Raw genomic sequence first — 26,342 nt, 5'->3', positions numbered from 1 at the left:
TGAAACTTGACGTTCTTACAAAAAATGTACCCTTTCTGAAGTGTCCACTGTAGAGAAGATGTGTTGTTTAACTAGTGCTGTGAAATATGGGGGATTCCTAGAAGTCTCTCTGATGGTACAGAAAGTAGTTGTTTTTTGCTGATTATGGTAGCACAGTATCTGTGACACCGATTTTTTTTTTCTCTCTAGTTTGAATACCAACAGGCACAGCTTGAGGCTGAAATTGAAAACCTGTCCTGGAAGGTGGAACGGGCAGACAGCTATGACAGAGGGGTAGGTATATGAAAGTAAGAGATTAAGTGCATGGCATCTTTTCCAGAAATACATTTGTACTTATGCATGTATGGCTGTTTTAATTTTCATTATAATGAAAGTACGTTAAAATAAGTGCGTCTCATTTTCATGCAAGACACAGATACTGAGACTATGCATCAAGTAAGACAGATTTTAAGTACAGGTTTTATAGTTCAAACACAAATAGAACTGTCTTTCATGTTCTTCGTGTTTCACTGTTGCAGTCATTACATTTCGGTAATCTGCTGGCAGGATGCCCTCAGTCGGCCTGAATAACAAAGTCTTGGGTCCTGTGTCAATTGCTGTCTCCTCTTCCATGACGTCAGGGGTATAAAACATGCAGCCGATGCCATTTTAATCGGTCTTTCTTGCCGCGCGGTGCCCAAAGCAGAAGCAGTTCGCAAGTGCCAGTAGGCCGACTTGTGAAATTTTCATTTTCAAGTTTCAGAATCGAAGTCTTCAAACTAAAGCTGAGTACCCCGTTGGGGAACTTTTTCTTGCTCAGTCGCATCCCCTGCTAAAGCAATACCTCAGAGAGGCCAAAAATTTAAGACCTCCCAGGAGAGCACCGACTCCTGCATGGGACTTGGAAGAACTCACCCTACCTCCTTTTGAACCAGCTGCCACTGCGGATATAAAATTTATTTCTTGAAAGACAGCCTTTCTTTTGGCAATCACTTCAGCTAGAAGGGTTTCAGAACTACAGGCTCTCATGGCAGTGGAGCCTTTCATTATCTTTTACCCGGACAGGGTGGCCCCCAGGACCAATCCTTCTTTTATGCCTAAGGTGGTGTCCAGTGTGGCTCTTAACCAGACCGTTCACCTGCCAACTTTTTTCCTAAATATGCAGAACAAGGGGGAGCGGATTCTCCATTCATTGGATGTACACAGACAACTAAGATTCTACTTAAACAGGACAAAATCTCTAAGAAAGTCTGAGCAACTACTGGTGGCATTTACTGCAGGAACAGAGGGGAAGGCTATATCAAAGCAGACTATTTCAAAATGGATAAGCCATTGTATTCGTTGCTGCTACTTGCACCATTGTAAACCTGTGCCCAAGTGGATCAGATCCCATTCCACCAGGGCTTCTTCTACTTCTGCAGCCTTTCTCAGAGGAGTTCCTACCAGAGACATTCTAGAAGCTGCTACTTTGAGCTCAGTTCATACGTTCAGAAAGCATTACCATTTACGAGGGCAGGCTTTGCCACTGCAGTCCTGCAGGGCCTTTTAGCTGCTCCTAATGCTGTTTAATTCCATCCTCCCATCCATAGCTTTGGAATTCTACCTAAATGTAATGACTGCAACAGTGAAACATGAAGAACATAGTACAGTTGTGTACACTTACTATAAATGTAGATGTTCAAGTGTATTCACTGTGGCAGTCCTGGTTACCCACCCGGAAGCCCCCTACTTTTCTCTTTTTATACCTCTTCTTTCTGTTACTCTGCTCAAAAGCCTTTTTGTTGGATTTGCTTTTATTTGGAGGTATATTTTTTGTGTTCTAAATTACATGTATATATGTATGTATATATATATATATATATATATATATATATATATATATATATAATCTCCCCATTTGAGGGCCACCTGACATCTGGGGCAAGAAAAACTGATGAAAATGGCATCGGCTGCATGTTTTATACCCCTGATGACCCAACGTCATGGAAGAAAGGACAGCAACCGACACAGGACATAAGATTCTGCAAATCACTCAGGAGTGAGGGACTCCCGAGGTTGATCTCTTTGCTTCGCACTTCAACCACCTGTTGAAAAAGTTCTGTACCAGGAAGTATCACCACCTAGCGTGGAAGGTGAATGCCTTGACCTTCCCTGGAACTCCCTCTTTGTGTACGTTTTCCCTTCTTTGCTTCTTATTCACAAGGTACTGATCAAAATAAGGGAGGGAGACCAAAGACAATCCTCATTGCTCCAGATTGGCCCAGACAGCATTGGTACCCCTTAATGCGCAGTTTGACTTTACAGCCCCACAGGCAGCTTCCCCTGATCTCAGACCTCTTGACCCAGGTGGGAGGGGAAGTACTGCACCCAGACTTGCAGACCTCTTTATCTCTCAGCATGGCTAGTACTTTAAAAGCAACAAGGGGTTCCTGTTTAATCAAACAGGTTCTAGACATAATCACAGAGGCCAGAAGGTCCAGCACCAAAAAATCTTATGCAGGGAAATGGAAAAGATCCTGCTCCTGCAGCCAGTTTAGAGGGGCCAGTACCTCACATCCTTCCATCCCTCTTTTCTTGGAATACCTAGCCAAGTTACTCAATAGAGGCCTCTCCTTATCTTCTGTTAAAATACATGCCTTAGCCATTTCAGCTCATATCGACTCAGACCTTACCCCTCTTCTCACAACCTTTGATTAAGCAGTTCCTCAGAGGGGCTTCTAATATCAGACCTCCCAGAAGGCCTCCCATGCCAGCCTGGGACCTGAATTATGTTTTAGAAAAACTAACCTTACCTCCATTCGAACCTGCTGCTTCAGCAGAATTTAAATACACCTCCTGGAAGACTGCTTTCCTACTAGCTACCACCTCAGCCAGAAGGGTTTCAGAACTTCAGGCACTCATGGCTGTTGAGCCCTTCATCATTTTCCATTGAGACAGGGTCTCCCTGAGGACTAACCCCTCCTTTATGCCCAGGGTGGTATCCGATGTGACCCTCAACCAGGCCATATATCTACCCATCTTCTTTCCCAACCCTCAAAACAAGGGGGAAAGAATTCTGCACTCACTAGACGTGCACATACAACTCAGATATTACCCTGACTGCACTAAGCCCTTCAGAAAAACAGACCAACTTCTTGTCAACTTTACCCCAGAGGCAGAGGGGGAAGCCCATTTCCAAGCAAACAGTTTCCAAATGGATATCACACTGTATCCATTTCCGCTGCAGACTACATGGGAACTCCCCCCCCCCCCCCAAAGTCTATTCATTCCCATTTCACTAGGACACCCTCCACTTCCACAGCCTTCCTCAGAGGAGTCCCCATCAAGGACATCTTGGAAGCTGCCACCTGGACCTCTGTTCATACCTTTACAAAGCATTACCACCTACCTCTTTTTTGCAAGTCTAGGGCAGGGTTTGCCTCTGCAGTTTTGCAGGGTTTGCTGACCCATGCCTAGCACTCTAACCTATCCTTCCACCCCTCTCCTCATCTTTGGGAATCCTCCCACAGGTGATGACTGCAATAGTGAAACACGAAGAACATAGTACAGTTGTGTACACTTACCATAAATGTAGATGTTCGTGTGTATTCACTGTTGCAGTCTTGGTTTCCCTCCGTCCATCCTCCTTGTGTCCTCTTTCCCCAGGGGGACATAAGCTTCCCACTGTGGCTTTTAGCCACCTGGACCACTTTACTTTTATTTCCTTGAGCTTCTGACTGATTAGGACAAGAAAAACTGATGTAGTGATGTTGGCTGCCTTGCTTTATAACACTGATGTCCTAACGTCAGACTACAAGCGACAGCAGCCGAAGCAAAAAAACATTGACTCTGGTATTCGGACAGCAGGATAACCCACAGGTGATGACTGCAACAGTGAATACACTCGAACATCTACATTTATGTAAGTGTACACAACTGTAGTTTAACTGTCCAGATTTTTGCAGATTGTACAGAATTTTGACTCTTATTTTTGGTTAGTTTCTCAAAGTGTAGTCCAATCTCGCCTTCCTTCTTAGCAGGTTGGGTTCGGAACTTATCCTCAGTTCCCACTTGGCCTTATACAAAAGCTGGAGGTCTTCCACTAGCTCGTGGCTAAAACCATATCCCAACATTCACTAAGAGAGCTCCCCATATCTCGTTTGCCACTAAACAAGATTGGATGCTCTTCCTGCTGGCTCTGGCTAAGTAGAGTTTTCTTATTCATATTTTAAAAAATTGTTATCCATTTCTTACTGGTTTATTTTAGTTAATAATCCAAAAAAGAGTAAAAGGCACCAAAGTAGGCGTGGTTAGAGGGAGACCTTGATTGACTCAAGACACCACACCAGAGCCCACATCTGAAGAAGTGTTGAAAACGAAAACACAAACTGTGGATATGTTTGTGCTTGTTGTTTTATTTGTGCGAGTTTGCAGTGCCTCTTGTGTTCGTTAAAGTGCCTCACCCGCATTTTGATCTGTGGCTTTATTGTTTCATCGCGGGTTGGTACCTATTTTCTATATTCTAGTTAATTACTAAGCGAGTTGTGTGTGTTTTCATTTTTTATTCCTGAGTTTTCACTGCTGTTGGCCATCGTTTTTCCTGTAATGCCTTTATCCCTTATCCCGGCTTTAAACTTAATTATTAAAAGCCTGTTTTTAGTTAGAGGGCTTTCCTTTCCTTTTTCAGTTTTCCCCCTTTAACTCTCTAGGCTGGTTTATTTAAGTTAGAGAGAGCTGCCTTAGCCCATTTGACTTAGAGGGACTTTTCCTTTGTTTTCTGCCTTTAACTCCTCAAGGCTGGTTCATTTAAATTAGTGAGCTGCCTTAGCCCGTTTAACTTAGAGGGCCTTTCCTTTCTTTTTTTTTGCATGATCATTGTTGTTCTTATTGTTTAAAAAAAATAGTAGTAGTAGTTAGAGTATATATAATCATATTTTCTATAGTTGTTAGCTGCTTTCCTTTGTTGTTGCTGACTAGTACAATATCTTCAAAGTATTCTAAAGAAGTTAAACCCTCTGGGTTTAAAAAAATGTGTCAAATGTAGTAAAAAAAATGTCTATTACTGACGGACATACCATTTGCGTGTACTGTCTTGGAGCAGTTCACCTCTGAGTCCTGTGCCATCTGTCACACTTTTAGCCACAGGGTGTTACTAGAAAGGAAAAACAAACTGATACTAAGAGGCTTGTTAAAAGCCCCTTTTTCTGAAGCAATCGAAGAAGTTCAGGGTTTTCAAAGTTGGGCAAGTCAGGGAAAAGGTCCTCATCTTCAAGTGCTCAGTCTGAGCCATCTAAAAAATTACCAAAAGTTTCAAGTCCGGACCCGAAGGTTGTCGGGCCCAAAAAGCCTTCTACCTTGGTTTCTTCAATTTCGGTGCCGGGGGAATTTCACTTGCTGAGCCAGTCCCCTGAATTGGAACTGGTATCTCCCACTCTAAGGTCTCCATTGTTACAGTTCTCCAAATCTCCTGCTCCTCAACTCTATCTTCCAGGAGCTTTTCCTATGTGGATCGTGTAGTGCAGAGGCTGTTAAGGACACTGGTGCTTGTCAAACTGGGCTTCAGAATCGACCAAACTGACACTCTTAGTGTCTATTCCTCCTCTGATCCAGTGTCGGACCTCAGCTCCAGAATGATCAGAACTGAGACCTATCACAGGATCTTCGGGTCTGGGCATTGTTCCAATGTCTTCGGTTTCATCCTAACTTGAGTCTAGGAGCCAACGTTCACCGGTCGTGTCTGGGGAGGGGAGTCTGATTTGGACAGTTGTCAGATCCGAACTTACCTCTCAGGGAGTTGGCTTGGGTCCTACTTCAGCCTCGGAGTGGACACTCTTGGCTCCAGGGATTCCTTCTGGTTCTTCGGAGCCAGAAGTTTCCTCAGACCCAGGGACAGGGGGTTTTAAGGTGATGGAGAGTGCTGTCTCCACAGAAAGGTCCACTCTCTGGTCGGGACATTCTTCCCCCAAAGGCACCGGGGTCTGTCTCGGTACCACTGCATCCACAGAGACGCACCTAGGTATCAGGATGCCCCATTGGGTGACCCCCTCTCTTCCGAAATTTCTCCAGAATACCCTTCTGAGGAGGTCCCTCAGAAGAGGTTATGTAATAGGAAGAATTTAGACTACCCAGAGAGTCCATCACATCGGATACAGACCTTGATGATTCTGAAGGGTCCCCACAGTCACCTTCTGAGGGTGTCTCCTTTGCTGACTTCCTAGAGGTACTAAAACAGAGAAGCAGCTGGAAGTCCATCAACCTTTCAGAGGAAGAGTCTGTATACTTGAAGGCCTTTGGATCTCGCCCTTCCTCCACTTGGGTGTCTCCGCCTTTTGATGAACTAATGAACCTAGTATGTTATGTAATCCTATCTCACCTACATTCTTCACATGTGGGTTCGGAGCCGAATATCGGCTCCGACACTGCCTATTTACTAGCTCAAAAGTCTTTGATTGGCTGGGCTAAGATGGTATCCCACAATACACTGCCCCACATCCCCAGATCTCGTTTGCCACTTGTAGAGCTTGGACATGGTCTCGACTTGGCTGTGGCTAAGTATTGCTAAAACCTTTTTCCTGTGAAAAATTTTGTTGATTGTTGATATCCAAATAGAGCTTTTTCATAACTATTGTTGCTGCATTAGTGTTTTGTGAGTTGAGTGTTTTTGTGTGTTGTGGTATTCCTAACTTCCCTCGGGCTAGGCCCGTTTCAGTTAGAGGACCTAGTCCTCCATTTTGGTGGTTGTCTGGCTGTCATTTTGGTGTGTTGTAGTTTTTAAGTGGAGGACCTTTTTCATTAGAGGTTCTCCCCTGTGCCTTGGTTGCTTGTTGTTCTTGTGTTGACTCTCTGTCTCTGTGTTAGCGGTTTCCCACGTTTTGTCAGTAGCGCCTGCTACGGTTGTTGGCCTTAGAATGTCTAAGGAGCAGAAAGAGCATAAGCCCTCGGGCTTTAAAAAGTGTACGAAGTGTGCTTATAAGATGCCCATCACAGATGGACACTCGGTCTGTGTTTACTGTCTTGGAGCCATCCACCTACAGGAGTTGTGCAGTTTCTGCCACGCCTTTAGTCCTCGGGTGCCCCAAGAGAAGAAAAACAAATTAATCCTAAAGGGACTGCTAAAACCGTCCTTTGAGGAGGATTTAGGTTCGGCTCCCAGCTCCCAGTCGGTCTAAATCCTCAAAATCCAAGAAAAGGTCTCCGGCTCCATCTATTGCTTCGGAGCCACCTTCTAAAATTACTATTGTTGAGTCTGCTTCCTCGGCTCCACCGTCATCGGGGCCACAGGAGGTAGCTGTGTCTAGTGAGTCTGCGTCCGCTCCAATCGTACTGGAACCAATTCGGAGCCAGTCGCCAAGTTTGAGGCAGTGTTCTCCAGATAGGAGGTCTAGGTCTCCATCCATCTCCTCCAAGTCCTCCAGGTTTTCCAATTTGGATGTAGATAGGGTGGTGCAGAGGCTCCTACAGTCGCCGGTGTTGGCCAAACTTTTCTCGGGTCCTACCCAGTCAGCTCCTAAGGTTGTTTCTGCTATTCCTCCTCCGAGCGCATCCTTGTCGTCGGAGCCGGTAAGCTCCGCTCTGAGGGACGTTCCTGCGCTGGCTCCAATCCCCCATCGGGGTTTATCGTGGCCCGCATTGGCTCTGACCTTGTCGGTTTCGTCCACAGGGCTCGAGACTCTGGTCTCCTCGGTCGGGCCCGAGGGGGATGCCTCGGAACACCCTTTGGTTCCAAGCCTCCCTTTCGTTGCCTCAGCTGCGGAAACACTGATCCCGGTCATAGCCTTGGAGGGCAGTCGGTCCTCCAATTCGGGAGGTCCCGCCTTCGAGGCTATGCGGAGCGCACTGGCTAGGTCAGCTACTTCTCTCGGATCGGTTCTACCTTCCCCCACAACACTGGCGAGAGCTTCTGACGCCCACCTATCCTTGGACAGCAGAGCGCCAGGGCCTAAGGATACCCCCACGAGCGGTCCCCTTCTTTCTAAGGGGCTCTCAGAGCCTGTGCCTGAGGAACCCCCCAGAAAGAAATTGTGCAAGAGGAAGCACATAGACTCCCAGGACGAGTCCCTCACTTCCGATACTGACCTCGAGGAATCGGAGGGGTCTCCCAAGTCTTCCTCGGAGGACGTTTTGTTCTCCGATATCCTGGAGATCCTGAAACAAAGAGGAGACTGGCCCTCCAAAACCCCCTCCGAGGAGGAGTCAGTATTCCTTAAGGCTTTTGGCGCTCAGCCCTCCGCCTCCTGGGTGTCTCCACCTTTCAACGAGCTCCTTGACCTTATTTGTTGAAGGGGGTGGGAGAGTCCTGACTCTGTGGAACCTGTTCCTCGACGCCCCAACAAATTTTTGTTTGCTCCCCAAGGAAAATAATTTTTAACAAAGGGAGTCCCGGTAGATGCTATGGTGGTGGCGGCAGCCACCCAGAACTGAGTCTTCCTCTTCGGTACATCCTCCTAACAAGGAGTCTAGGACTATGGACCGGTACGGGAAGTGTACCCTGTCTTCAGCTACCTTTACCTTGCGGTCGCTGAATTATTTGTCTCATTTCACGTGGCTCCAGAGAGATCTCCTTAAGGAGTTAGGAGATACTCTAGCGGGTAACGTACCTGAGGCGGTGGCCCAGACTGTCAATGCTTAGCTCTCTACCCTCAACTCCATCGCTAACTCGTCCGTGCGACTTATTTCGTATGCGGCCGAGGGAGCGTGTAGGGCGGCTAGTTCAGGGGTGGCCCTCAGGAGGCAAGCCTGGCTATGCCTGTGTCACTTTGCGGAAGCCTTTAAGTCTTCCTTCACTGATGCTCCCTTTGATGGTTCCGCCTTGTTCGGGACCAAAATGAAACACCCTCACCAGGTGCGAGCAAGAGGGAAAGACCTTGTCTGCCGTAGGAGTCCGTTTTTCCCTCCCATCGAGACCTTATCCTAAGGCTCAGCGAGGGGGAAAGATGTGGTTCAAGAAATCACAAAGGCCTTTTCCTGCCACACAAGGTGAGACCCCCTCCCGAGGCGGTGGGTCATATTAAGGGAGACGTCGCCTCAGAGGCAGAGGGGGGCCCCCGCAATTCTGGGGACCACGATTCCTTTCGTGGCTCCCCATACTCTCATTCCTGAGGGTGTGCCCGACTGTGCTTCTCTGGAGCCAGTCGGGGGTCGAATTTCCCGGTATCCGGAAGCCTGGGTCAACATCACCCAGGACCGATGGGTGTTAGGGATAATCGCCGGAGGTTACACCATCCCATTCTACTCCGCACCCCCTCCTGTCAAATGGATCGCAGACGTTCCACCCAGTCAAAGGGATCAAGCAGCATCAGAGGTTTCTCAGCTGCTAGAAAAAGGAGTCATCCAACCGGTCCCCCCAGACCAGATCGGATTAGGAACTTACTCAAGATTCTTTTTGGTGCCGAAAAGAACGGGGGACCTGAGACCCATTTTGGATCTCAGCCAACTCAATCATTACATATGCAAGTCCAAATTCCGGATGGTCACGCTACAATCAATTCTCCCATTGTTGGGAAAAGAAGCCAACGTTCTCCAGTCAGGTCTGGGGAGGGGAGTCTGATTTGGACAGTTGTCAGATCCGAACTTGCCTCTCAGGGAGTTGGCTTGGGTCCTACCTCAGCCTCGGAGTGGACACACTTGGCTCCGGGGATTCCTTCTGGTTCTTCGGAGCCAGGAGTTTCCTCAGACCAGGGGCAGGGGTTTTTAAGGTGATGGAGAGTGCTGTCTCCACAGAAAGGTCCACTCGGGTCGGGACATTCTTCCCCCAAAGGCACCAGTGTCTGTCTCGGTACCACTGCATCCACAGAGACGCAGAAATCCTAGGTATCAGGATGCCCCATTGGGTGATCCCCTGTCTTCCAAAATCTCTCCAGAATACCCTTCTGAGGAGGTACCTCAGAAAAGGTTATGTAATGGGAAGAATTTAGACTACCCAGAGGAGTCCATCACATCGGATACAGACCTTGATGATTCTGAAGGGTCCCCACAGTCGCCTTCTGAGGACGTCTCCTTTGCTGACTTCCTAGAGATACTAAAACAGAGAAGCAGCTGGAAGGCCATCAACCCTTTGGAGGAAGAGTCTGTATACTTGAAGGCCTTTGGATCTCGCCCTTATTCCACTTGGGTGTCTCCGCCTTTTGATGAACTAATGAACCTAGTTTCTCAAAAGGTGTGGGAATCTCCAGATTCAGTGGAACCTGTTCCTCGGAGGCCAAATAAGTTCATCACCTTACCAGTGGACAAAAATTTTCTAACCAAGGGAGTCCCAGTAGATGCTATGGTGGTGGCGGCAGCTACCAAGAAGGAACTCTGAGTCTTCTGTCCAGCCACCGAACAAAGAGTCTTGTATGATGGACAGATATGGAAAGCGCATCTTTTCTTCAGCGACTTTTGTACTTGAATCGCTGAATTATCTGACTCACTTTTAGACTTCAGAGAGATCTCCTGAAGAAGCTAGGAGATGCCCTCCAAGTTTCAGTAGCTGAAGGGGTATTGGAGAAGGTTTCTTCTCGGCTCTGCACCTTACACTCCGTGGTCAACTCCTCCATGAGACTCATTTTTTATGCAGCAGATGAAGCGAGCAGAGCAGCTGGTTCAAGTATTTCCAGGAGGAGACATTCCTGGATGCGCTTGTGTGACTTTGCGGAGCCCTTTAAATCTACTTTTGTGAACGCCTGTTTCGATGGCTCGTCTTTCTTTGGGCCAGAAGTCAAAGACCTACACTAACCAGGTGTGAGCAAGAAGGAAAGACCGTCTCTGCCAGAGGAGTCCATTTTCCCTACCTACCAGATCTTATCCAAAGGATCAGAAAGGAGGAAAAAATATGGTTTTGAAAATCCCAGAGAGTTTTCCAGGACACACTTGGCGATTCTTCCCTCAGGGACAGTGGGGGAAGTAGTAATGGAAGATGACCACGTGGCAGAGGAGGTCCGCAAAATCAAGGTGACAGGGAATCATTCCTTGTAAGCCCTTATAGTGCTCCTGAAAGGAGGCCCGCCTAGCCATCTCTGGAGGCAGTCGGGAGGGGGCGCTTATCTTTGTATCCAGAAGCCAGGCTAACAATAACAAAAGACAAGTTAGTACAAGCATTGTATCCAGAGGTTACTCCATACCCTTTTCCTTCCCCATCCCAAACATAAAACATCCTGGATGTTCCACCCAGTCAAAGTGAACAGGCAACTCTATAAACACAAAAGTTGCTAGACAAAAGAGTCATCCAAACAGTCCCCGCAGACCAAATAGGATCCGGAACTTACTCAAGGTTCTTTTTAGTTTCAAAGAAAACAAGGGACTGGAGACCCATCCTGGATCTCAGCAAATTAAGCAAATCAGTAATTAAGCCAAAGTTCCGGATGGTAACACTGCAGTTAATACTCCTTTTTCTGGGACAAGACAATTGGATGTGCTCTGTAGACCTCCAGGGTGCATACTACCACATAAAAATGGACAGGTGATCCAGGAGTCATTTGCGCTTTCGGCTGAGAGCCAGTCACTACCAGTTTCAAACTCTGCCCTTTGGCCTCACTACAGCCCCCAGAGTGTTCACCAAGTGTATGGCAGTAGTCGCGGCTCACTTGACACCTGGAATTCCGTGCGTTTCTGTACCAAGATGACTGGCTCCTAACCACTACCACCGAGCATCTATCGAAACTGAGACACCACCTTGCATCTCTGCTTTCACCTAAGAGTTGCAGTAAACTATGAAAAATCTGCCTTTTTGCCATCCCAGTGTATCGTTTTTATAGCAGAAGATTTGGATGCAACAAAAATGATGGCTAAACTTCCTTCAGAAAGAGTTTAAGTTCTACAACATCAGGTCCTAAACCTACTTTCCAAGAAAAAAGTATAAGCAAGAACAGCCCTGAAAGTCTTGGGAACCATGGCAGCAGCAATATCCCTTAGAAATAGTTAGTGTTATTCTAAAAGAAGTTACAAAAAACTGGGGTATTAAATATAAGGCTTTATTAGGTCAGCCGTTTCAAACCTCTCAAGTTCTTAAACAGGATAGAAATAAATACAAAGCAGCATGTATAATTCAATACAATACATTATCAGATTCATTTCTAGATATTATTAAAAACAACTGGAATTTAATGAAATTTGATAAGGAGATACACAAGTTAGTGGGGGAACAACCTATCTTTACATATAAGGTGGGAAACAATTTTAAGAGAACTTTTGAAAAAGGAAACAAATAATTTATTCAGTATAGGGCCACTAATCCTTGTAGTGTTTGTGCATATATATACAATGAGGCAAGTGTTACATTAAATAACAGCTTGAAAAGTGTGGTGAGGTTCATCAAAGGTAGTTGAAAGTCTAAAATGCTGGTTTATATGGCCTTATGCACTTCATGTAGTGCATACTGCATAGGTAAAACTGAGAGGGCATTTAAGGACCGTATTTATGAACACTTATATGACATTAGGACTCACAAAGAAGCTAGTGCTTTGTACAAACACAGTATAACTTGTCCTTTCACATTTACAAGGTTTAAATTTGGCATTGATCTGGTTCAAAGGGATTTTTCTAAGGGAGGGGGTAATATAAAGAATGTTTTGCTACACAAGGAATTGTTATGGCAACTTAGGTGTAAATCTAACACCCCACCTGGCTTAAACGACTATATTAGTATAAAACATGTATTATGTAAAAAAGCAGAAAGTGTTTGAATTAAACAAATACAATAACAAATAAAATTTGTATATGAAGTTATGATTAAAATATTTATACATCAAAAAATACATATATATATATATATATATATATATATAATTTATTAATTATTTTATATATAAAATTGATTAATTGATTACAAAACTAAATATACATTTTTCTGGTTATTCCATAAGATATTTTATTGTGTAAGAAATGTTTATAAGAAAAACAAGATAAACATGATGACATTTTATTAGTAATACAAGCCTTATATATATTTTTAAGGCAGTATTTGATTTTTATGTATGTTTCTTTAAAAGTTGATTGAGTGTAAATAACTTGATTTGAATGGGTGTATTTAAGTTGCAATTTGTACCAGTGCTTTTATCTGATGAAGTCTAGTCATTAGACGAAAGCGCTCATCCTCTGTGTTTTGTGAATTTTATAAAGACTTTTTAACCTACGTGGAGTCCAGGACTTTTTTGATATAATTTTTGGTTGAATTGGTACAATTTATTACAGTTATTTTGTTTGTGCTAGATTTAACCAACACACTATTAAGCGTCAGTATGATTTTGCTTTAAACTATTTTGGACGCCAGTTTAATTATCCTGAAATGTCGTCTGATAGCCATCTGACTACTGGAGTTCACAAAATACGCAAAGAAAAGGAGAGAGATAGACAGCCAAGGCCCAAAACCGATGAAGCTTCACCTAAGCCAGTCGCCGGTTCTCAGTGAGGCGCTTTCGCAGCCTCTGACCGCTACTTTAGAGTCGCAGGCCACTACCGACTCCCACGTGGAGTCGGCCATGCCGCTGGAAACTCAAGGTATTGGAGCCTTGGATACTATTCCTTCAGATGGGTCCGAGCCGCTGAGCAGGCACCGGCTTCTGAGGGTGTATTCAGACCTAAACATCTTTACATTAAACCAACTTCAACTTTAAAGGCAAAGAAGCAAACTCTAGCCACGTGGACAGGCCTCCATGCCCAAAAAACAGATGCTCAAAATGGCCAAAGACTTAATTACCTTGATCAGGGGTTCCCATCCCCCTCCTGATAGGTGGCCTAGGCAAGAGACTGACTATGAATCTTCAGATCAGGTTTCTATTTCTTCTGATTCCTCTTGTAATCAGGAATACCCCCCCCCCCCCCAATGAGGATACTGATGCTGAAGAATCTATACCTTCAGCTTCTCCTCCAGAGGACTATTCTTTTGGGGAAACCTTGCATACCATGAGGGAGCATTTCCACTGGGAGAGCCGAGATTTTTCTGAATCTAAAATGAGGCTCAGGGATTTCCTTTTACTACCTAAGCACAGGACACTAGCCATTCCACCTGTGTTAGACATTGTAGATTATGTGTTTTTCTGAGTCTAGTCTTACCCCTGACTCCTTACCTCCAACTCCTGTTAAGTCTGACAGATATTACAAGGTTCCTGACTCTCATAAATTCCTTTTTATAAACCTTGCTGCAGACCCGGAAACTATTTCACAGGGTCCCAAAGGAGTTAAGGCTTTTGCTGCAAAAAACCCTACCCCCCTCTGACAGTGATTCTAGGGCACTGGATAGATGGGGGGGGGGAAAAAGTTTGCACATCTGCTACCTTGGCTATAAGGGCCTTAAACTATCCGATGTTATGTGGTCCTATCTCGCCTACATTCTTTACTCATGGGTTTGGAGTCGAGAATCGGCTCCGACTCGGCCAACTTATTTTTCTAGCACAAAGTCTCTAATTGGCTGGGCTAACCCGGTATCCCAAGATGCACCTCGCCCTAGCCCCAGATCTCATTTGCCGCTCGTAGAGTTAGGACGTGGTCTCACTTGGCTGTGGCTAAGTACCGTTTCAAAACTTTTCATAAGTCTTTAGCAGTCTGTTTCTAGTAAAAAGCTATTTTAATAGCTAGTTTTCATTGTGAGTGTACTGTGTGAGCGAGTAGTTTTTTTTTTTTTTTTTTTTGTGGTATACCTCTTTTTGGTGGGCTAGGCCCGTTTAAATGAGAGGACCTAGTTCTCTCCTGTGTGTTTTTTGTGTAAACTTGTTTTTGTTTGGTCGGTAGTTAGATTTCCTTGCTGCACCAAAGAAACGTTTAAATTAGAGTTTCCTTGGTTGTTCTTGGTTTGGATTTTCCCACCTTCCTCTTGTGTCTGTCGTCAGTTGAGTGGTGCTGTGAACTATTATGTCTAAAGAGCAGAAAGAGCATAAACCCTCTGGGTTTAAAAAAATGCTCAAAATGTGGCTACAAGATGCCCATCACAGATGGGCATTCTATCTGTGTTTATTGTCTTGGTGCTATTCACCTGCAAGAGTCCTGCAGTTTTTGCCACGCTTTTAGCCCGAGGATACTGCAGGAAAGAAAAAAATAAGTTGATTTTGAAGGACCTGGTTAAACCTTCTTTTGAGGAGTCCTTAGACTCTTCTTCTAGTACTAAGTCTAAGACTTCCAAGGCCAAGAAAAGATCTCCGGCTCCATCTGTCTCTTTGGAGCCCCAGGGGAAAGTTTCGAAAGTGGATACTGCCTCCTCGGCTCCATTGTCCTCTGGGCCGCAGGAAGTATCTGTTGTACTGGAGTCTACCTCTGCCCCGATATTATTGGAGCCGGTCACCCAGTGTTAGGCCTGAGTCTCCGGGTAGGAGATCCCGATCTCCTCCTATTTCCTCCAAATCCTCTAGGCTGTCTGATTTGGATGTGGATAGGATGGTCCAGAGGCTCCTGCAGTCGCCGGTGTTAGCAAAATTGTTCTCTGCTCCAGCGCCAGTCCCTATTCTTGCACCGATGATTCCTCCTCCGAGCACTCTTGTGTCGCCGGAGTGCTCCACGCCAAGTGATGTTCTCGTGTCGGCTCCGATACCCCTCGTGAGTTTAGCGGAGCAGACGTCGGCTCCAACCATGTCGGTTCCATCCTCTGGATGTAATGCGATCCTTTCTCGCCTACATTCTTAACTGATGGGCTCGGAGCCGAGAATCGGCTCCGACTCGGCCGATACACTAGCATGAAGTCTCTCATTGGCTGAGCCAACCCTCTTATCCCAGGATGCACCATGCCCAAACCCCAGATCTCGTTTGCCGCTCCTAGAGTAACGACGTGGTCTCGACTTGGCTGTGGCTAAGTACCCTTCTTTTTTGGCCTTTTGGTCGCTTTTTGGCAGTTAGCTTTAGAATTTATACTCAAACAGCTATTTTAATAGCTATCTGGTTGTTAGTTCATTTGTGATTGATTGTGTTTGTCTTTTTGAATTGTTGTGGTAATCCCTTCTGTTTGGCGGGCTAGGCCCATTTGAGTTAGAGGGCCTTTGCCCTATCTCTTAGAGCGTTTAAGTTAGAGCTCTTCCCCCCCTTCCCTCCTTGTGTGTTTTCAGTGTGTTATAGTAGGTATGTCTGGCAAAGAAAAGGAACATAAGCCATCGGGCTTTAAAAAATGTTCGAAATGCAATTATAAGATGTCGTTGACAGATGGCCACGCCATCTGTGTTTATTGTTTAGGGGCTAAGCACTTGCAAGAGTCTTGCAGCGTTTGCCATGCTTTCTTTTCTCGTGTCCTACACGAGAGAAAAAATAAGCTTATCCTGAAGGGTCTCATCAAACGAGCCTTCGAGGAAGCTTTGGCTTCTCCCTCTTCGAAATCGAGGCAAAAGAAGTCTTTGGCTCTGACAAGTCCGTCGGAGCCGCCTGCAAAAAGGGCTAAATCTGTGTCCCCTTCTTCGGCTCCACTGGCCTCGGAGCCGAAGGATAGAAGATCTAAAGCTGGGTCTCCCTCCTCGGCTCCACTGTTTTTGGAGTCTCGGGATGAGAGAGCAGGTACTCTGTCCCCTTCCTTGGCTCCACTGATTTCGGAGCCGCAGGATAGAGGGTCTAAATCGGGGTGTCCGTCGGCTGCATTGGTCTCAGAGCCGCTGGAGAGTGTTTCTGCTCTGGGGTCGGTTTCGTCGGCTCCTGAACCGTCAGCGCCGAAAGGGGTCTCGGTTCTGGTCAAGTCTGCTTTGGCCCCGATCCTTTTGGAGCCGATTCGGAGCCGGCCTCCTAGCCTTGTTTCGGAGCCGATAGGAAAAGTCTCTCGGCCCCCTTCTGTTTCCTCCAGGTCCTCCAGGCTTCCAGACTCGGATGTAGATAGGGTGGTCCAGAGGCTCCTCCAGTCACCTGTCTTATCTAAATTATTTTCTGCTCCGGCCCAGTCAGCCCCGGTACCAGCCTCTTCGATACCGTTTCTTCCTCCTCTGACAACCTTTTCGTCGGGAGTCGGAGTTCGTAGAGTCTGGTGAAGTCCTTGAGTCGGTCCCGAGACCCACTGCTAGTCTGTCGGCACCATCTTCAGCTCCAACCCTTTCTGTGCCTTCCAGAGGTTTCGGTTCTCAGGTGTCCTCAGCCGGGCCCGAGGGGGATTCGTTGGGGCTTCTGGTTTAGGCCCTGAGTCTCCCTCTTGGCGCCTTGGCTAGGGGAACCCCGACACCAGTCATGGTCTCGGGGACGGGCCTCTCCTCAGATTCTGGTGGGCCCGCCTTCGAGGCTATGAGGAGCGCGCTGGCCAAGTCTCTAGTGACTTCACCTGAATCTGCGACTCCTTCCCTAGACACGGTGGCTAGAGCTTCTGGTGCCCCCCTGTCTTCGGACAGCGCGGCTTCTAGGCCTGAGGATTCCTCCTTGTGTGGTCCCCTTTTTTCCGAGGAGCCTTCAGAGTTCGTGCCTGAGGAGCGCCCCAGGAAATAATTGTGCAAGAGGAAGCACATAGACTCCCCAGATGAGTCTGTCACCTCGGACACTGACCTCAATGATGCGGAGGGGTCCCTTAAGTCATCCTCTGACGATGTCTCGTTCTCTGATATCCTGGAGATCTTGACAGAGGGGCGACTGGCCATCCAAAACCCCTTCCGCGGAGGAGTCTGTCTTCCTCAAGGCCTTCGGAGCCCAACCCTCCACCTCCTGGGTGTCTCCACCCTTTAATGAGTTACTGGACCTTATTTTTTCTAAGGGTGTGGGAACACCCTGATTCTGTGGAGCCAGTTCCTTCTCGCCCCAACAAGTTTTTATCCGCACCCCCTGGCAAGGAGTTTCTAACCAAGGGAGTTCCAGTTGATGCTATGGTGGTGGCGTCTGCCACCCAGCAAGATGTGGCAGAGGCATCTACTTCTATCCATCCTCCTAATAAGGACTCCAGGAGCATGGATAGGTACGGGAAGCGTACCCTGACGTCAGTGACCTTTACCCTGCGGTCGCTGAATTATTTGTCATTTTACGAGACTCCAAAGGGATCTTATAAAGGAGTTGGGAGATACCCTGTCAGGTAACATGCCTGAGGCGTTGACGCAGTCTCAATGCCCAGCTGTCTACCTTTTCGTCTATTGTTAACTCGTCCATGAGGCTCATATCGTATGCAGCCGAAGGGGCGGGTAGGGCAGCGAGTTCGGGCGTAGCCCTTAGAAGGCAAGCCTGGATGCGCTTGTGTCACTTTGCGGAGGCGTTTGTCTTCCTTCACCAACGCTCCATTCGATGGGTCCTCTCTCTTTGGACCCAAGGTGAAAGACACACTCACTAGATGTGAGCAGGAGGGTAAGACTTTGTCTGCCGTTGGGGTCCGTTTTTCACTTCTCTCGAGACCTTATCCCAAGGCTCAGAGGGGAGGAAAGATGTGGTTCAGAAAGTCCCAAAAGTCTTTCCCTGCCCATCAGAGTGACCCCCCCCCAGAGGCAGAGGGGGGGGGGTTATTCTGGAAGACGTCGCCCCAGAGGCAGCGGAGGCCCCCGCAACTCAGGAGACCGCGAATCCTTTCGTGGTTCCTCCTTCCAGCGTCCCTGAGGGACTGCCCAACTGTGCGTCTATGGAGCCAGTCGGGGGTCGATTCTCGACGTATCCAAGGCCTGGGGTTCCATCACTCATGATCAGTGCGTGCTTCGTATCATCACCAGAGGTTGCACCATTCCCTTTATCCGTCCCCCTCCACCGTCAAGGAAAATCCCGGACGTGCCACCCAGTCAACGGGATCAAGCAGCTATAGAGGTCGCAAAGCTGCTTGGAAAGGGAGTCATCCAGCCAGTCCCCGCAGACCAGACCAGATTAGGAACTTACTCAAAGTTATTTTTGGTGCCAAAAAGAACAGGGGACTTGAGACCCATTCTGGACCTCAGCCACCTAAACCGCTTCGTAAAGAAGTCCAAGTTCCGGATGGTCACGTTGCAATCCATTTTCCCATTGCTGGAAAAATGAGTATGGATGTGCTCCATTGATCTCAGGGACGCCTATTATCACATCAAGATAAACAGGGCATCCAGGATACATTTACGCTTCCGCCTAGGAGCCAGTCACTTCCATTTCCGAGCCCTGCCCTTTGGTCTCACCACAGCCCCCAGGGTGTTTACCAAATGTCTGGCAGTGGTGACGGCTCACCTGAGACATCTGGGATTTCAGGTGTTTCTGTATCTAGACGACTGGCTCCTCACCGCCCCCACCAAGCATCTTCTTATTCAAGCCGTGAGTGCTACCATCGAATTGGGACATCTATTAGGAATTACATTCAACTGGGAAAAGTCTGTATTGCTGCTATCACAGTGTGTTGCCTTTATAGGCGCAGACTCGAACAGAACTGCAGTTTGAGTAGCAAACATAATCCACAAAGGCTAACTCTGTAGTAACCAATGATGTTAAGTTGTCAATCTCGCCTTCATTCTTGCTTGATGGGTCCGGAGCCGATCCCTCGGCTCCGACTCGGCACTTGCTTTAGCTCGAGAACTCCTTTTACCAGCTCGAGGCAGCCCCATATTCCATGATGCAAGGCAGGAAGTACCCAGATCTCGTTTGCCGCTTCGCTTGGGAGGTCTTCTCTTTACCAGCTCCTGGTAAGTTGTTCACTTTTGTGATATTAAGCCCCTTTTTTGAGTTTAAACTAATTTTTTGATAGTTTAATCTTTAATTTAACCTTTTCTGACAGAAACCCCTGTCTCTTTTAATTTTTAGTCAGTCAAATTTCCCTATCCCATCCCCCCCCTGTTAGGGTGTGTGTGTTGGTGTTTTTTACTAAATACCTCTTGGTATTAATTTAATTTATTTTGACTGGTGTGTGTGTCTGTTGTGTTTAGGCACCATGTCTAAGGAGAGGGTTTCAGGTTTTAAGAAGTGTGACTCGTGCTGTCAGAAGATGTCTCTGACAGACGGTCACACTTCTTGCCTGTACTGTTTGGGCCCTCTTCACCTGCAGGACTCCTGTGCTATTTGTCACTCCTTCAGCCAGAGAGTCCTGCAGGAGAGAATAAGTTGATTCTCAGGGGTCTTCTTAAGCCGGAGGGCTCTCCGGCTAAGTCGCCCCACAAAATCAACAAAACTGCCAAGGCGCAGGCTTCTGTTTCTAAGCCTGCGGCCTCGGCCCGACTCGTAGAGTCGAGATCGCTCGGCTGGAGCCGATTCTGATCCAAAGCTTTCGCCGATGGCTATCGGTGCCGATCTGCTTTGACCACTGTGGTGTCGGCCCGACACCCATGGCACGCATCGTGTCGGCACCGATCGCTCCGACACCCATGTGGCACAGGCATCCGTGTCGGCTCCCATCGGCTCCGCCACCGTTATTTGCTGTATCTCCGGCTGGAGCCGAGACGTTCTGCCGGCTCCGAAATCGGTGCCGACAGGATCAGTATCGGCTCCTATGGCCCATTCCAGGAAGAGGTCTAGGTCTCCTTCCTTGGAGCCGATACTTTTCGGCCCGCCTCTTCTATCGGAGCGGAGCCATCGGAGCCGATCTTCAAGGTCATCCAGGTTGTCAGATCATGACCTAGAGAGTGGTCAGTAGATTGCTCAAGTCACAGGTACTAGCCCAAATGCTACACAGTCCGTCTCAGCAGACGACTGTGGGTCCACACCCCGTTACTGTTCCTCCTTCGACTCTACCCCAGAGTTTGGAGTTGGAGCCTTCGGGCAGGGTTACTGCTACGGCTGGAGGACCGATACCTCCTTCTGTCCCTTCAGCCCCTACTCTTATCTCCTCTTCCTTAGAGGGATTCGTGGTCGGGCTTCCATGGTCTCCTCCGGGGTGAGTGGCATCGACCCTTGTCCGAGCCCGCTCTTCCCTTGGAGCCTCGGCCTTGGTCAGCTCGGCTCCGACATCTGCCTCGGAGACTTCGTGGCCCTGGAGTTCCTAGCTCGGAGCGGGTTCTCTCGGACCTGCCTGGGAGGGAGCATTCGAGGTGATGAAGAGTGTACTGGCCACTGGTATCAGTCAGCAGTCTCTTCCGTAGCTCCTCCCTCTATTGTACCTGTTGACATCTCTGCCACTTCTCTTGCTACAGGACCCAGAGATCCTCCGCCTCAGGTTTCCCCATTGGGAATTTCCCCTCTTCCGAGGACTCTCCTGATGTTTGGAGATCCTCCTAGGAAGAGGACTTGTAAGAGGAAGCATGTAGACTCCCTGAGTCTGTCACTTGGATACTGACTTTGATGAGTCAGAGGGATCCCTAGATCCCCTCTGAGGATGTCTCCTTCTCAGACATCCTAGAACTTCTGAAACAGAGGGAAACTGGCCCACCAACAATCCCTCTGAGGATGAGTCAGTATACCTAGAGGCGTTTGGATCTCGGCCCTCCACCTCCTGGGTGTCTCCGCCTTCGACCCCTTATGCAGGTTATTGCACGAAGGCGTGGACAGCTCCTGACTCTGTAGAGCCAGTCCCTAGGAGGCCTTCTAAATTTATCACTGCCCCTAGTGACAAACAATTCCTTACCAAAGGTGTCCCTGCTGATGCCATGGTGGTGGCTGCGGCCACCAAAAGGAACTTGCAGATCCTTCCGTGCCCGTCCATCCTCCTAATAAGGACTCTAGGACCATGGATAGGTACGGCAAGCGGATGTTTTCCTCAGCGACCTTTGCTATGCTCGCTGAATTATCTTTGTCACTTCACCAGACTCCAGAGATATCCTCAAGGAGCTGGGAGAAGTAGTTCAGGATCCTACAGCTGCAGGGGCCCAAGAAAAGATTGCTTCAGCTAGGAACCCTCAATTCCATTGCTAACTCCTCCATGCGGCTAATATCTTATGCTGCGGATGGAGCGAGTAGAGCCGCAGGCACAGGTGTGGCTCTTAGACGCCAAGCCTGGATGCGGCTATGTGATTTGGATCCCTTTAAGGCGTCCTTCACAAATTCTCCCTTTGATGGGTCAGCTTTGTTTGGCCCTCAGGTGAAGGAGACCTTGACCAGGTGTGAGCAGGACGGCAAGACTCTTTCTGCTGTTGGAGTCCGTTTTCCACCCCTTCTAGGCCTTATCCCAAAGGACAGAAGGGTGGGAAGATGTGGTTCCGTAAATCCCAAGGAGTCACGGATTCACGTGGTCAGTTTACCCCTAGAGGCAGAGGGGTAACAACAACAGACGCGCTCTAGAGGTAGAGGGGTCCAAGAACCAGGGCAACAGGGAGTCTCTTCCTGAGAAGCCTTTTCAGCATCCCTGAGGTGTTGCCCGGCTGTCCCTCCTTGGAGGCAGTCGGGAAGACTATCACTGTACCCAGAAGCCTGGCATTCCCTCACTCAAGACAGATGGGTACAGTCGATCATATCCAAGGGTTACATAATTCCTTTCGAGGAAAGTCCCTTCCCCTCAAGTTCCCTTCCAGATGTACCACCGGTCTGAGGGACATTGCAGAGTTAGAAATCGCAAAACTACTGCAAAAGAGCCATTCAGCCAGTTACAGTAGACCATTCAGAGCCGGAATCTACTCAAGGTTCTTTTTGGTCCCCAAAAGACGGGAGACTGGAGACCAATATTGGATCTCAGCAGACTCAACAAGTCTGTCAGGAAGACAAGATTCGAATGGTCACTCTTCAGTCAATTCTGCCCTTCTTACAGAAGGACAACTGGATGTGCTCAATAGATCTTCAGGATGCGTACTATCACATCAAAATTCACAGACGCTCCAGGAGATTTCTCCACTTCGGCTGGGGTCCAGTCATTTCCAGTTCAGAGCTCTGCCTTTTGGTCACACTACAGCTCCCAGAGTGTTCACCAAATGCATGGCAGTGGTCACGGCTCACCTGAGACGTCAAGGATTCCAGGTGTTTCCGTATCTCGACGACTGGCTCCTGTCAGCCACCACCAGGCATCAGCTTATACAAGCCAGGGATTACACAATAGACCTTTGTTCTCATTTGGGCATCTCAGTCATCCTTATCGCCCTGCCAGTCTATTACCTTCATAGGCGCAAACTTAGACACTGTTCGGATGTCAGCTACCCTTACAGAACAAAGAGTTTCAGACATTCAGACTCATGTCAGGATCATTCTGGCCAGCAAGAAAGTACAGGCCAGAATGGTTCTAAAGGTATTAGGTCTCATGGCTGCGGCCATCACTCTTCTTCCCTGGCTCGATTCTACATGCGCCTCCTTCAGTGGATGCTGTTCACACAGTGGTCATACCAGCAGCTCCCAATGCGTCACCAGATTCTGGTGACACAAACATGCAAAGAACATCTTGCTTGGTGGATCACATAGTCTCAGGTTCACCAAGGCAGATGCTTTGTACCTCCGTCCCCGATAGCCACTGTCACCACGGATGCCTCCCTGATCGGGTGGGGGGGTCATTATCAGGGCAGGATGGTTCATGGGACGTGGCAACCGCTCGAGTACCATCTGCACATAAATGTCCTGGAGATGAGAGCAGTGCTTTTAACGTTGCAAGCCCTCAACGACTTTCTTCCGTAGGGACAATTGCAGTCCACACAGACAACATGTCTGTAGTTTGGTATATCAACAAACAGGGCGGAACCAAGTCCTACCCTTGTGTCGAGAAGCTCAGACTATGGCAATGGGCGATCTCCTCTCATCGTTTTCTGGTAGCAACGCATATCCCTGGGAAAACCAACATTATAGCGGACAGATTGAGCAGAGCTATTCTCATGCCTCACGAGTGGTCTCTCAAGCAATCCATAGCGGAAGAGATTTTTCTGGAATGGGGTCGTCCATGTTGCGATCTTTTGCTACTCCCCAAAACAGCAAATGTCCAGACTTCTTCAGCCTCTTCCCTCTATCAGGCCATCCCCAGAGACGCTCTGACCCAGGATTGGCCCCAGGGACTTCTTTATGCCTTCCCCCATTTCCTCTGATCCCTCAGGTGATCCAGAAAGCTACCGTTTGAGAGCCAAATTGATTCTCATTGCCTTACTGGCCTCGACAAGTTTGGTTCCGTTCCTCCATCATCACCTTTTGGTGCAGCCGTGGCATCTGGACCCAGTGCCAGATCTACTGATTCACCAATCCGGTCAGCTGCACCGGTCAATCCCTTCTCTCAACCTCACAGCATGGTTACTCCACTTCCTTCCCTAGCCAGGCTTCCTTTGATCTCTAACCCAGTTAGAGATATCATAGTAACTTCACTAAAATCCTCTACCAGGAGGATTTACACGAGCAAATGGAACGTTTCTCTTATTGGGCTAAGGCCCAAAATATTGATCCTTTACTGCCCCTGTTCAGGCAGTTCTGGACTTCTTAGCAGAGATTTTTCATGCAGGCTCCTCTTCTTCCACAGTCAGAGTTCAGTTGGCTGCTATTTCTAATTTTCATGTTGGGATAGCAGATCATAATATTATGTCCCATAGGCTCTGCAGGGCCTTCTTGAAAGGAATTTTCCTACTAAAGCCTCCAATCAGGAATCCTCCTCCTCAGTGGGATCTAAATTTAGTGCTGACATCCTTGATTCTCCCCTTCGAGCCAGCTGTTTCTTGTTCCCTGAAATATCTTTCTTGGAAAACATTATTCCTAGTGGCTATTACATCTGCCAGGAGGGTGTCTGAACTTCATGCTCTTCGGTTCGACCCCTATTTGATTTTTCACAAAGACAGAGTATCTTTGAGAACTAATCCATCATTTTACCTAAGGTCGCTTCAAAAACAATCTGAATCAATCCATTGATCTCCTGTATTTTTCCTAACTATTCAGATAGAGCTGAACAAAAGCTACATTATCTTGGCGTCCACCGTCAGCTTAGATATTATTTGGACAGAACAAAAATTTAGGAAATCTGATCAACTTTTTGTTTCCTATGCGGATAATAAAAGGCCTTCCTGTTTCTAAAGTGACTTTGTCCAGATGGCTTTCTTGGTCATCACTGAAATTTATACGATCAGGGGAAAACAGCTGTGCTCAAAACCTAAAGCACATTCAACTAGGAGTTTAGCTACTTCTACAGCTTTTCAAGCTAGACTGCCTTTGGACACTATTTGTGCAGCGCCACTTGGGCCACTCCTCACACTTTTGTTTCCCATTACAAATTGGACTTGGCCTCCAGGGACAGAGCCAGTTTTGGCTCTACAGTCCTCAAGAGTTTGTTCCATTGAGCCACCCAGGATAGAGGTGCTAGGGGCGGTCCCATCAAGCAAGAATGAAGGCGAGATTGACAACTTAACATTAAGTTATGTTCCTACCATAACGTTCCATGTTAGTTGTCTTCTCTTTCTTTCTTGACCCTCCCTCCTTCCCCCTGGCCTGGACAGACCTTGTATAAGAAACTATTATGCTAAAGACCATTCTAACCTGGTCCTTTTTTCCATCTGTAAGTTTCTTCTTCCTTTGGGAAGTATTTTTATGCTTGGTGTTATTGCCCTTTTGTCAACAAACGAGATCTGGGTACTTCCTGCCTTGCATCATGGGATATGGGGCTGCCTCGAGCTGGTAAAAGGAGTTCTCGAGCTAAAGCAAGTGCCGAGTCGGAGCCGAGGGATCGGCTCCGGACCCATCAAGCAAGAAAGAAGGCGAGAGAAGACAACTAACATGGAACGTTATGGTAGGAACATAACTTCTTATTTAATCCACAATGCACATACGATGATAACGCACAGAACACTGATATTGGTATTTTCAGCAATTGTAGGTTAAGCGCTTTCATCTGTCCTAGCCAGACTTCCTCGGAACCATTAATTATGATAATTGACTAACATTTTATACCATCATTTGGCGCCAAAATTTCATCAATTAACTAATTCATTCTATTGATAAGCCCTAATACATAAACCTATATTTTTAAAAATATCACTGTAAGTAATGAAATAACATACACACTAGCATATAAATTATTACACTTAGGACTAAACGAATATATTAGTTTGAAACCTTTTCTTATCCTGGGGTCCTCCTAATCAAATCAGAGTTTACATATAAATCTATACATATTATATTTATCTAATTTATTAATTAATTTATTTATTTAAATTTATTTAAATTAATCTAATACAATACAATTAATTTTGTGATATATAGTATAAGTTTACAGTAATGGGTTCTGTACTTTTCCCATTCCCTTGAGTTTTAAGTAGTTAGGGGATTAGCTTACAGTATGTAGCAGGATGTCCTTCAAGGATGCATCTGCAGTCCTTACAAATGGGTTGTCCTGTCGTCAGGCAGCCCTTCGGTCGGCTGGATTCCAAAGTCTGGGTCTGGCCTCGGCTGGTGTCGCTCTTCACCCTACGTCATAGCTGCAGTTATTCGGGTATAAAGGCATCAGCCGACACCATTTTCCTCAGTCTTTCTTGCCGCGTGGCGCCCGAAGCAGAAGCTGTTCGCAAGTGCCGGTCGGTCAGAACCAGAGATTACTACTACTGAATACTACTACCGAAGACTTCTAAAAAGCTAAGTACCCCATTGGGGACTCTTTCTTGCCTCAGCCGATGTCAGAAAAAGTGAATAACTGTTTAACTTGTGGGAAACAAATACCTCATAAAGATTTCCACTCTTACTGCTTACCCTGTTTAGGCCCAGGCCACGACGTAGCAGCTTGTCTAGCC

At 47.2% G+C, this 26,342-nt stretch overlaps 1 protein-coding gene across 3 annotated transcripts in view; it reads left to right on the top strand.

Moving 5' to 3' along the window:
* ARIH2 (ariadne RBR E3 ubiquitin protein ligase 2) overlaps positions 1–26,342 on the top strand; it is a 1,499,383-nt gene that overhangs the window by 1,357,604 nt on the left and 115,437 nt on the right. For all 3 annotated transcript variants that reach the window (XM_044078755.1, XM_044078752.1, XM_044078753.1), the window contains one exon: positions 190–273. In XM_044078755.1, coding sequence (XP_043934690.1) covers positions 190–273 — 84 coding nt within the window. The remainder of the gene's footprint in view (positions 1–189; positions 274–26,342) is intronic.

Source organism: Protopterus annectens, chromosome 7.part1, assembly GCF_019279795.1.
Source record: "Protopterus annectens isolate FY-2018-M chromosome 7.part1, PAN1.0, whole genome shotgun sequence".
Classification (NCBI taxonomy): domain Eukaryota; kingdom Metazoa; phylum Chordata; order Ceratodontiformes; family Protopteridae; genus Protopterus; species Protopterus annectens.
The sequence above is the reverse complement of the archived record's forward strand: the minus strand, read 5'-3'. Positions and strand labels throughout refer to the sequence as shown.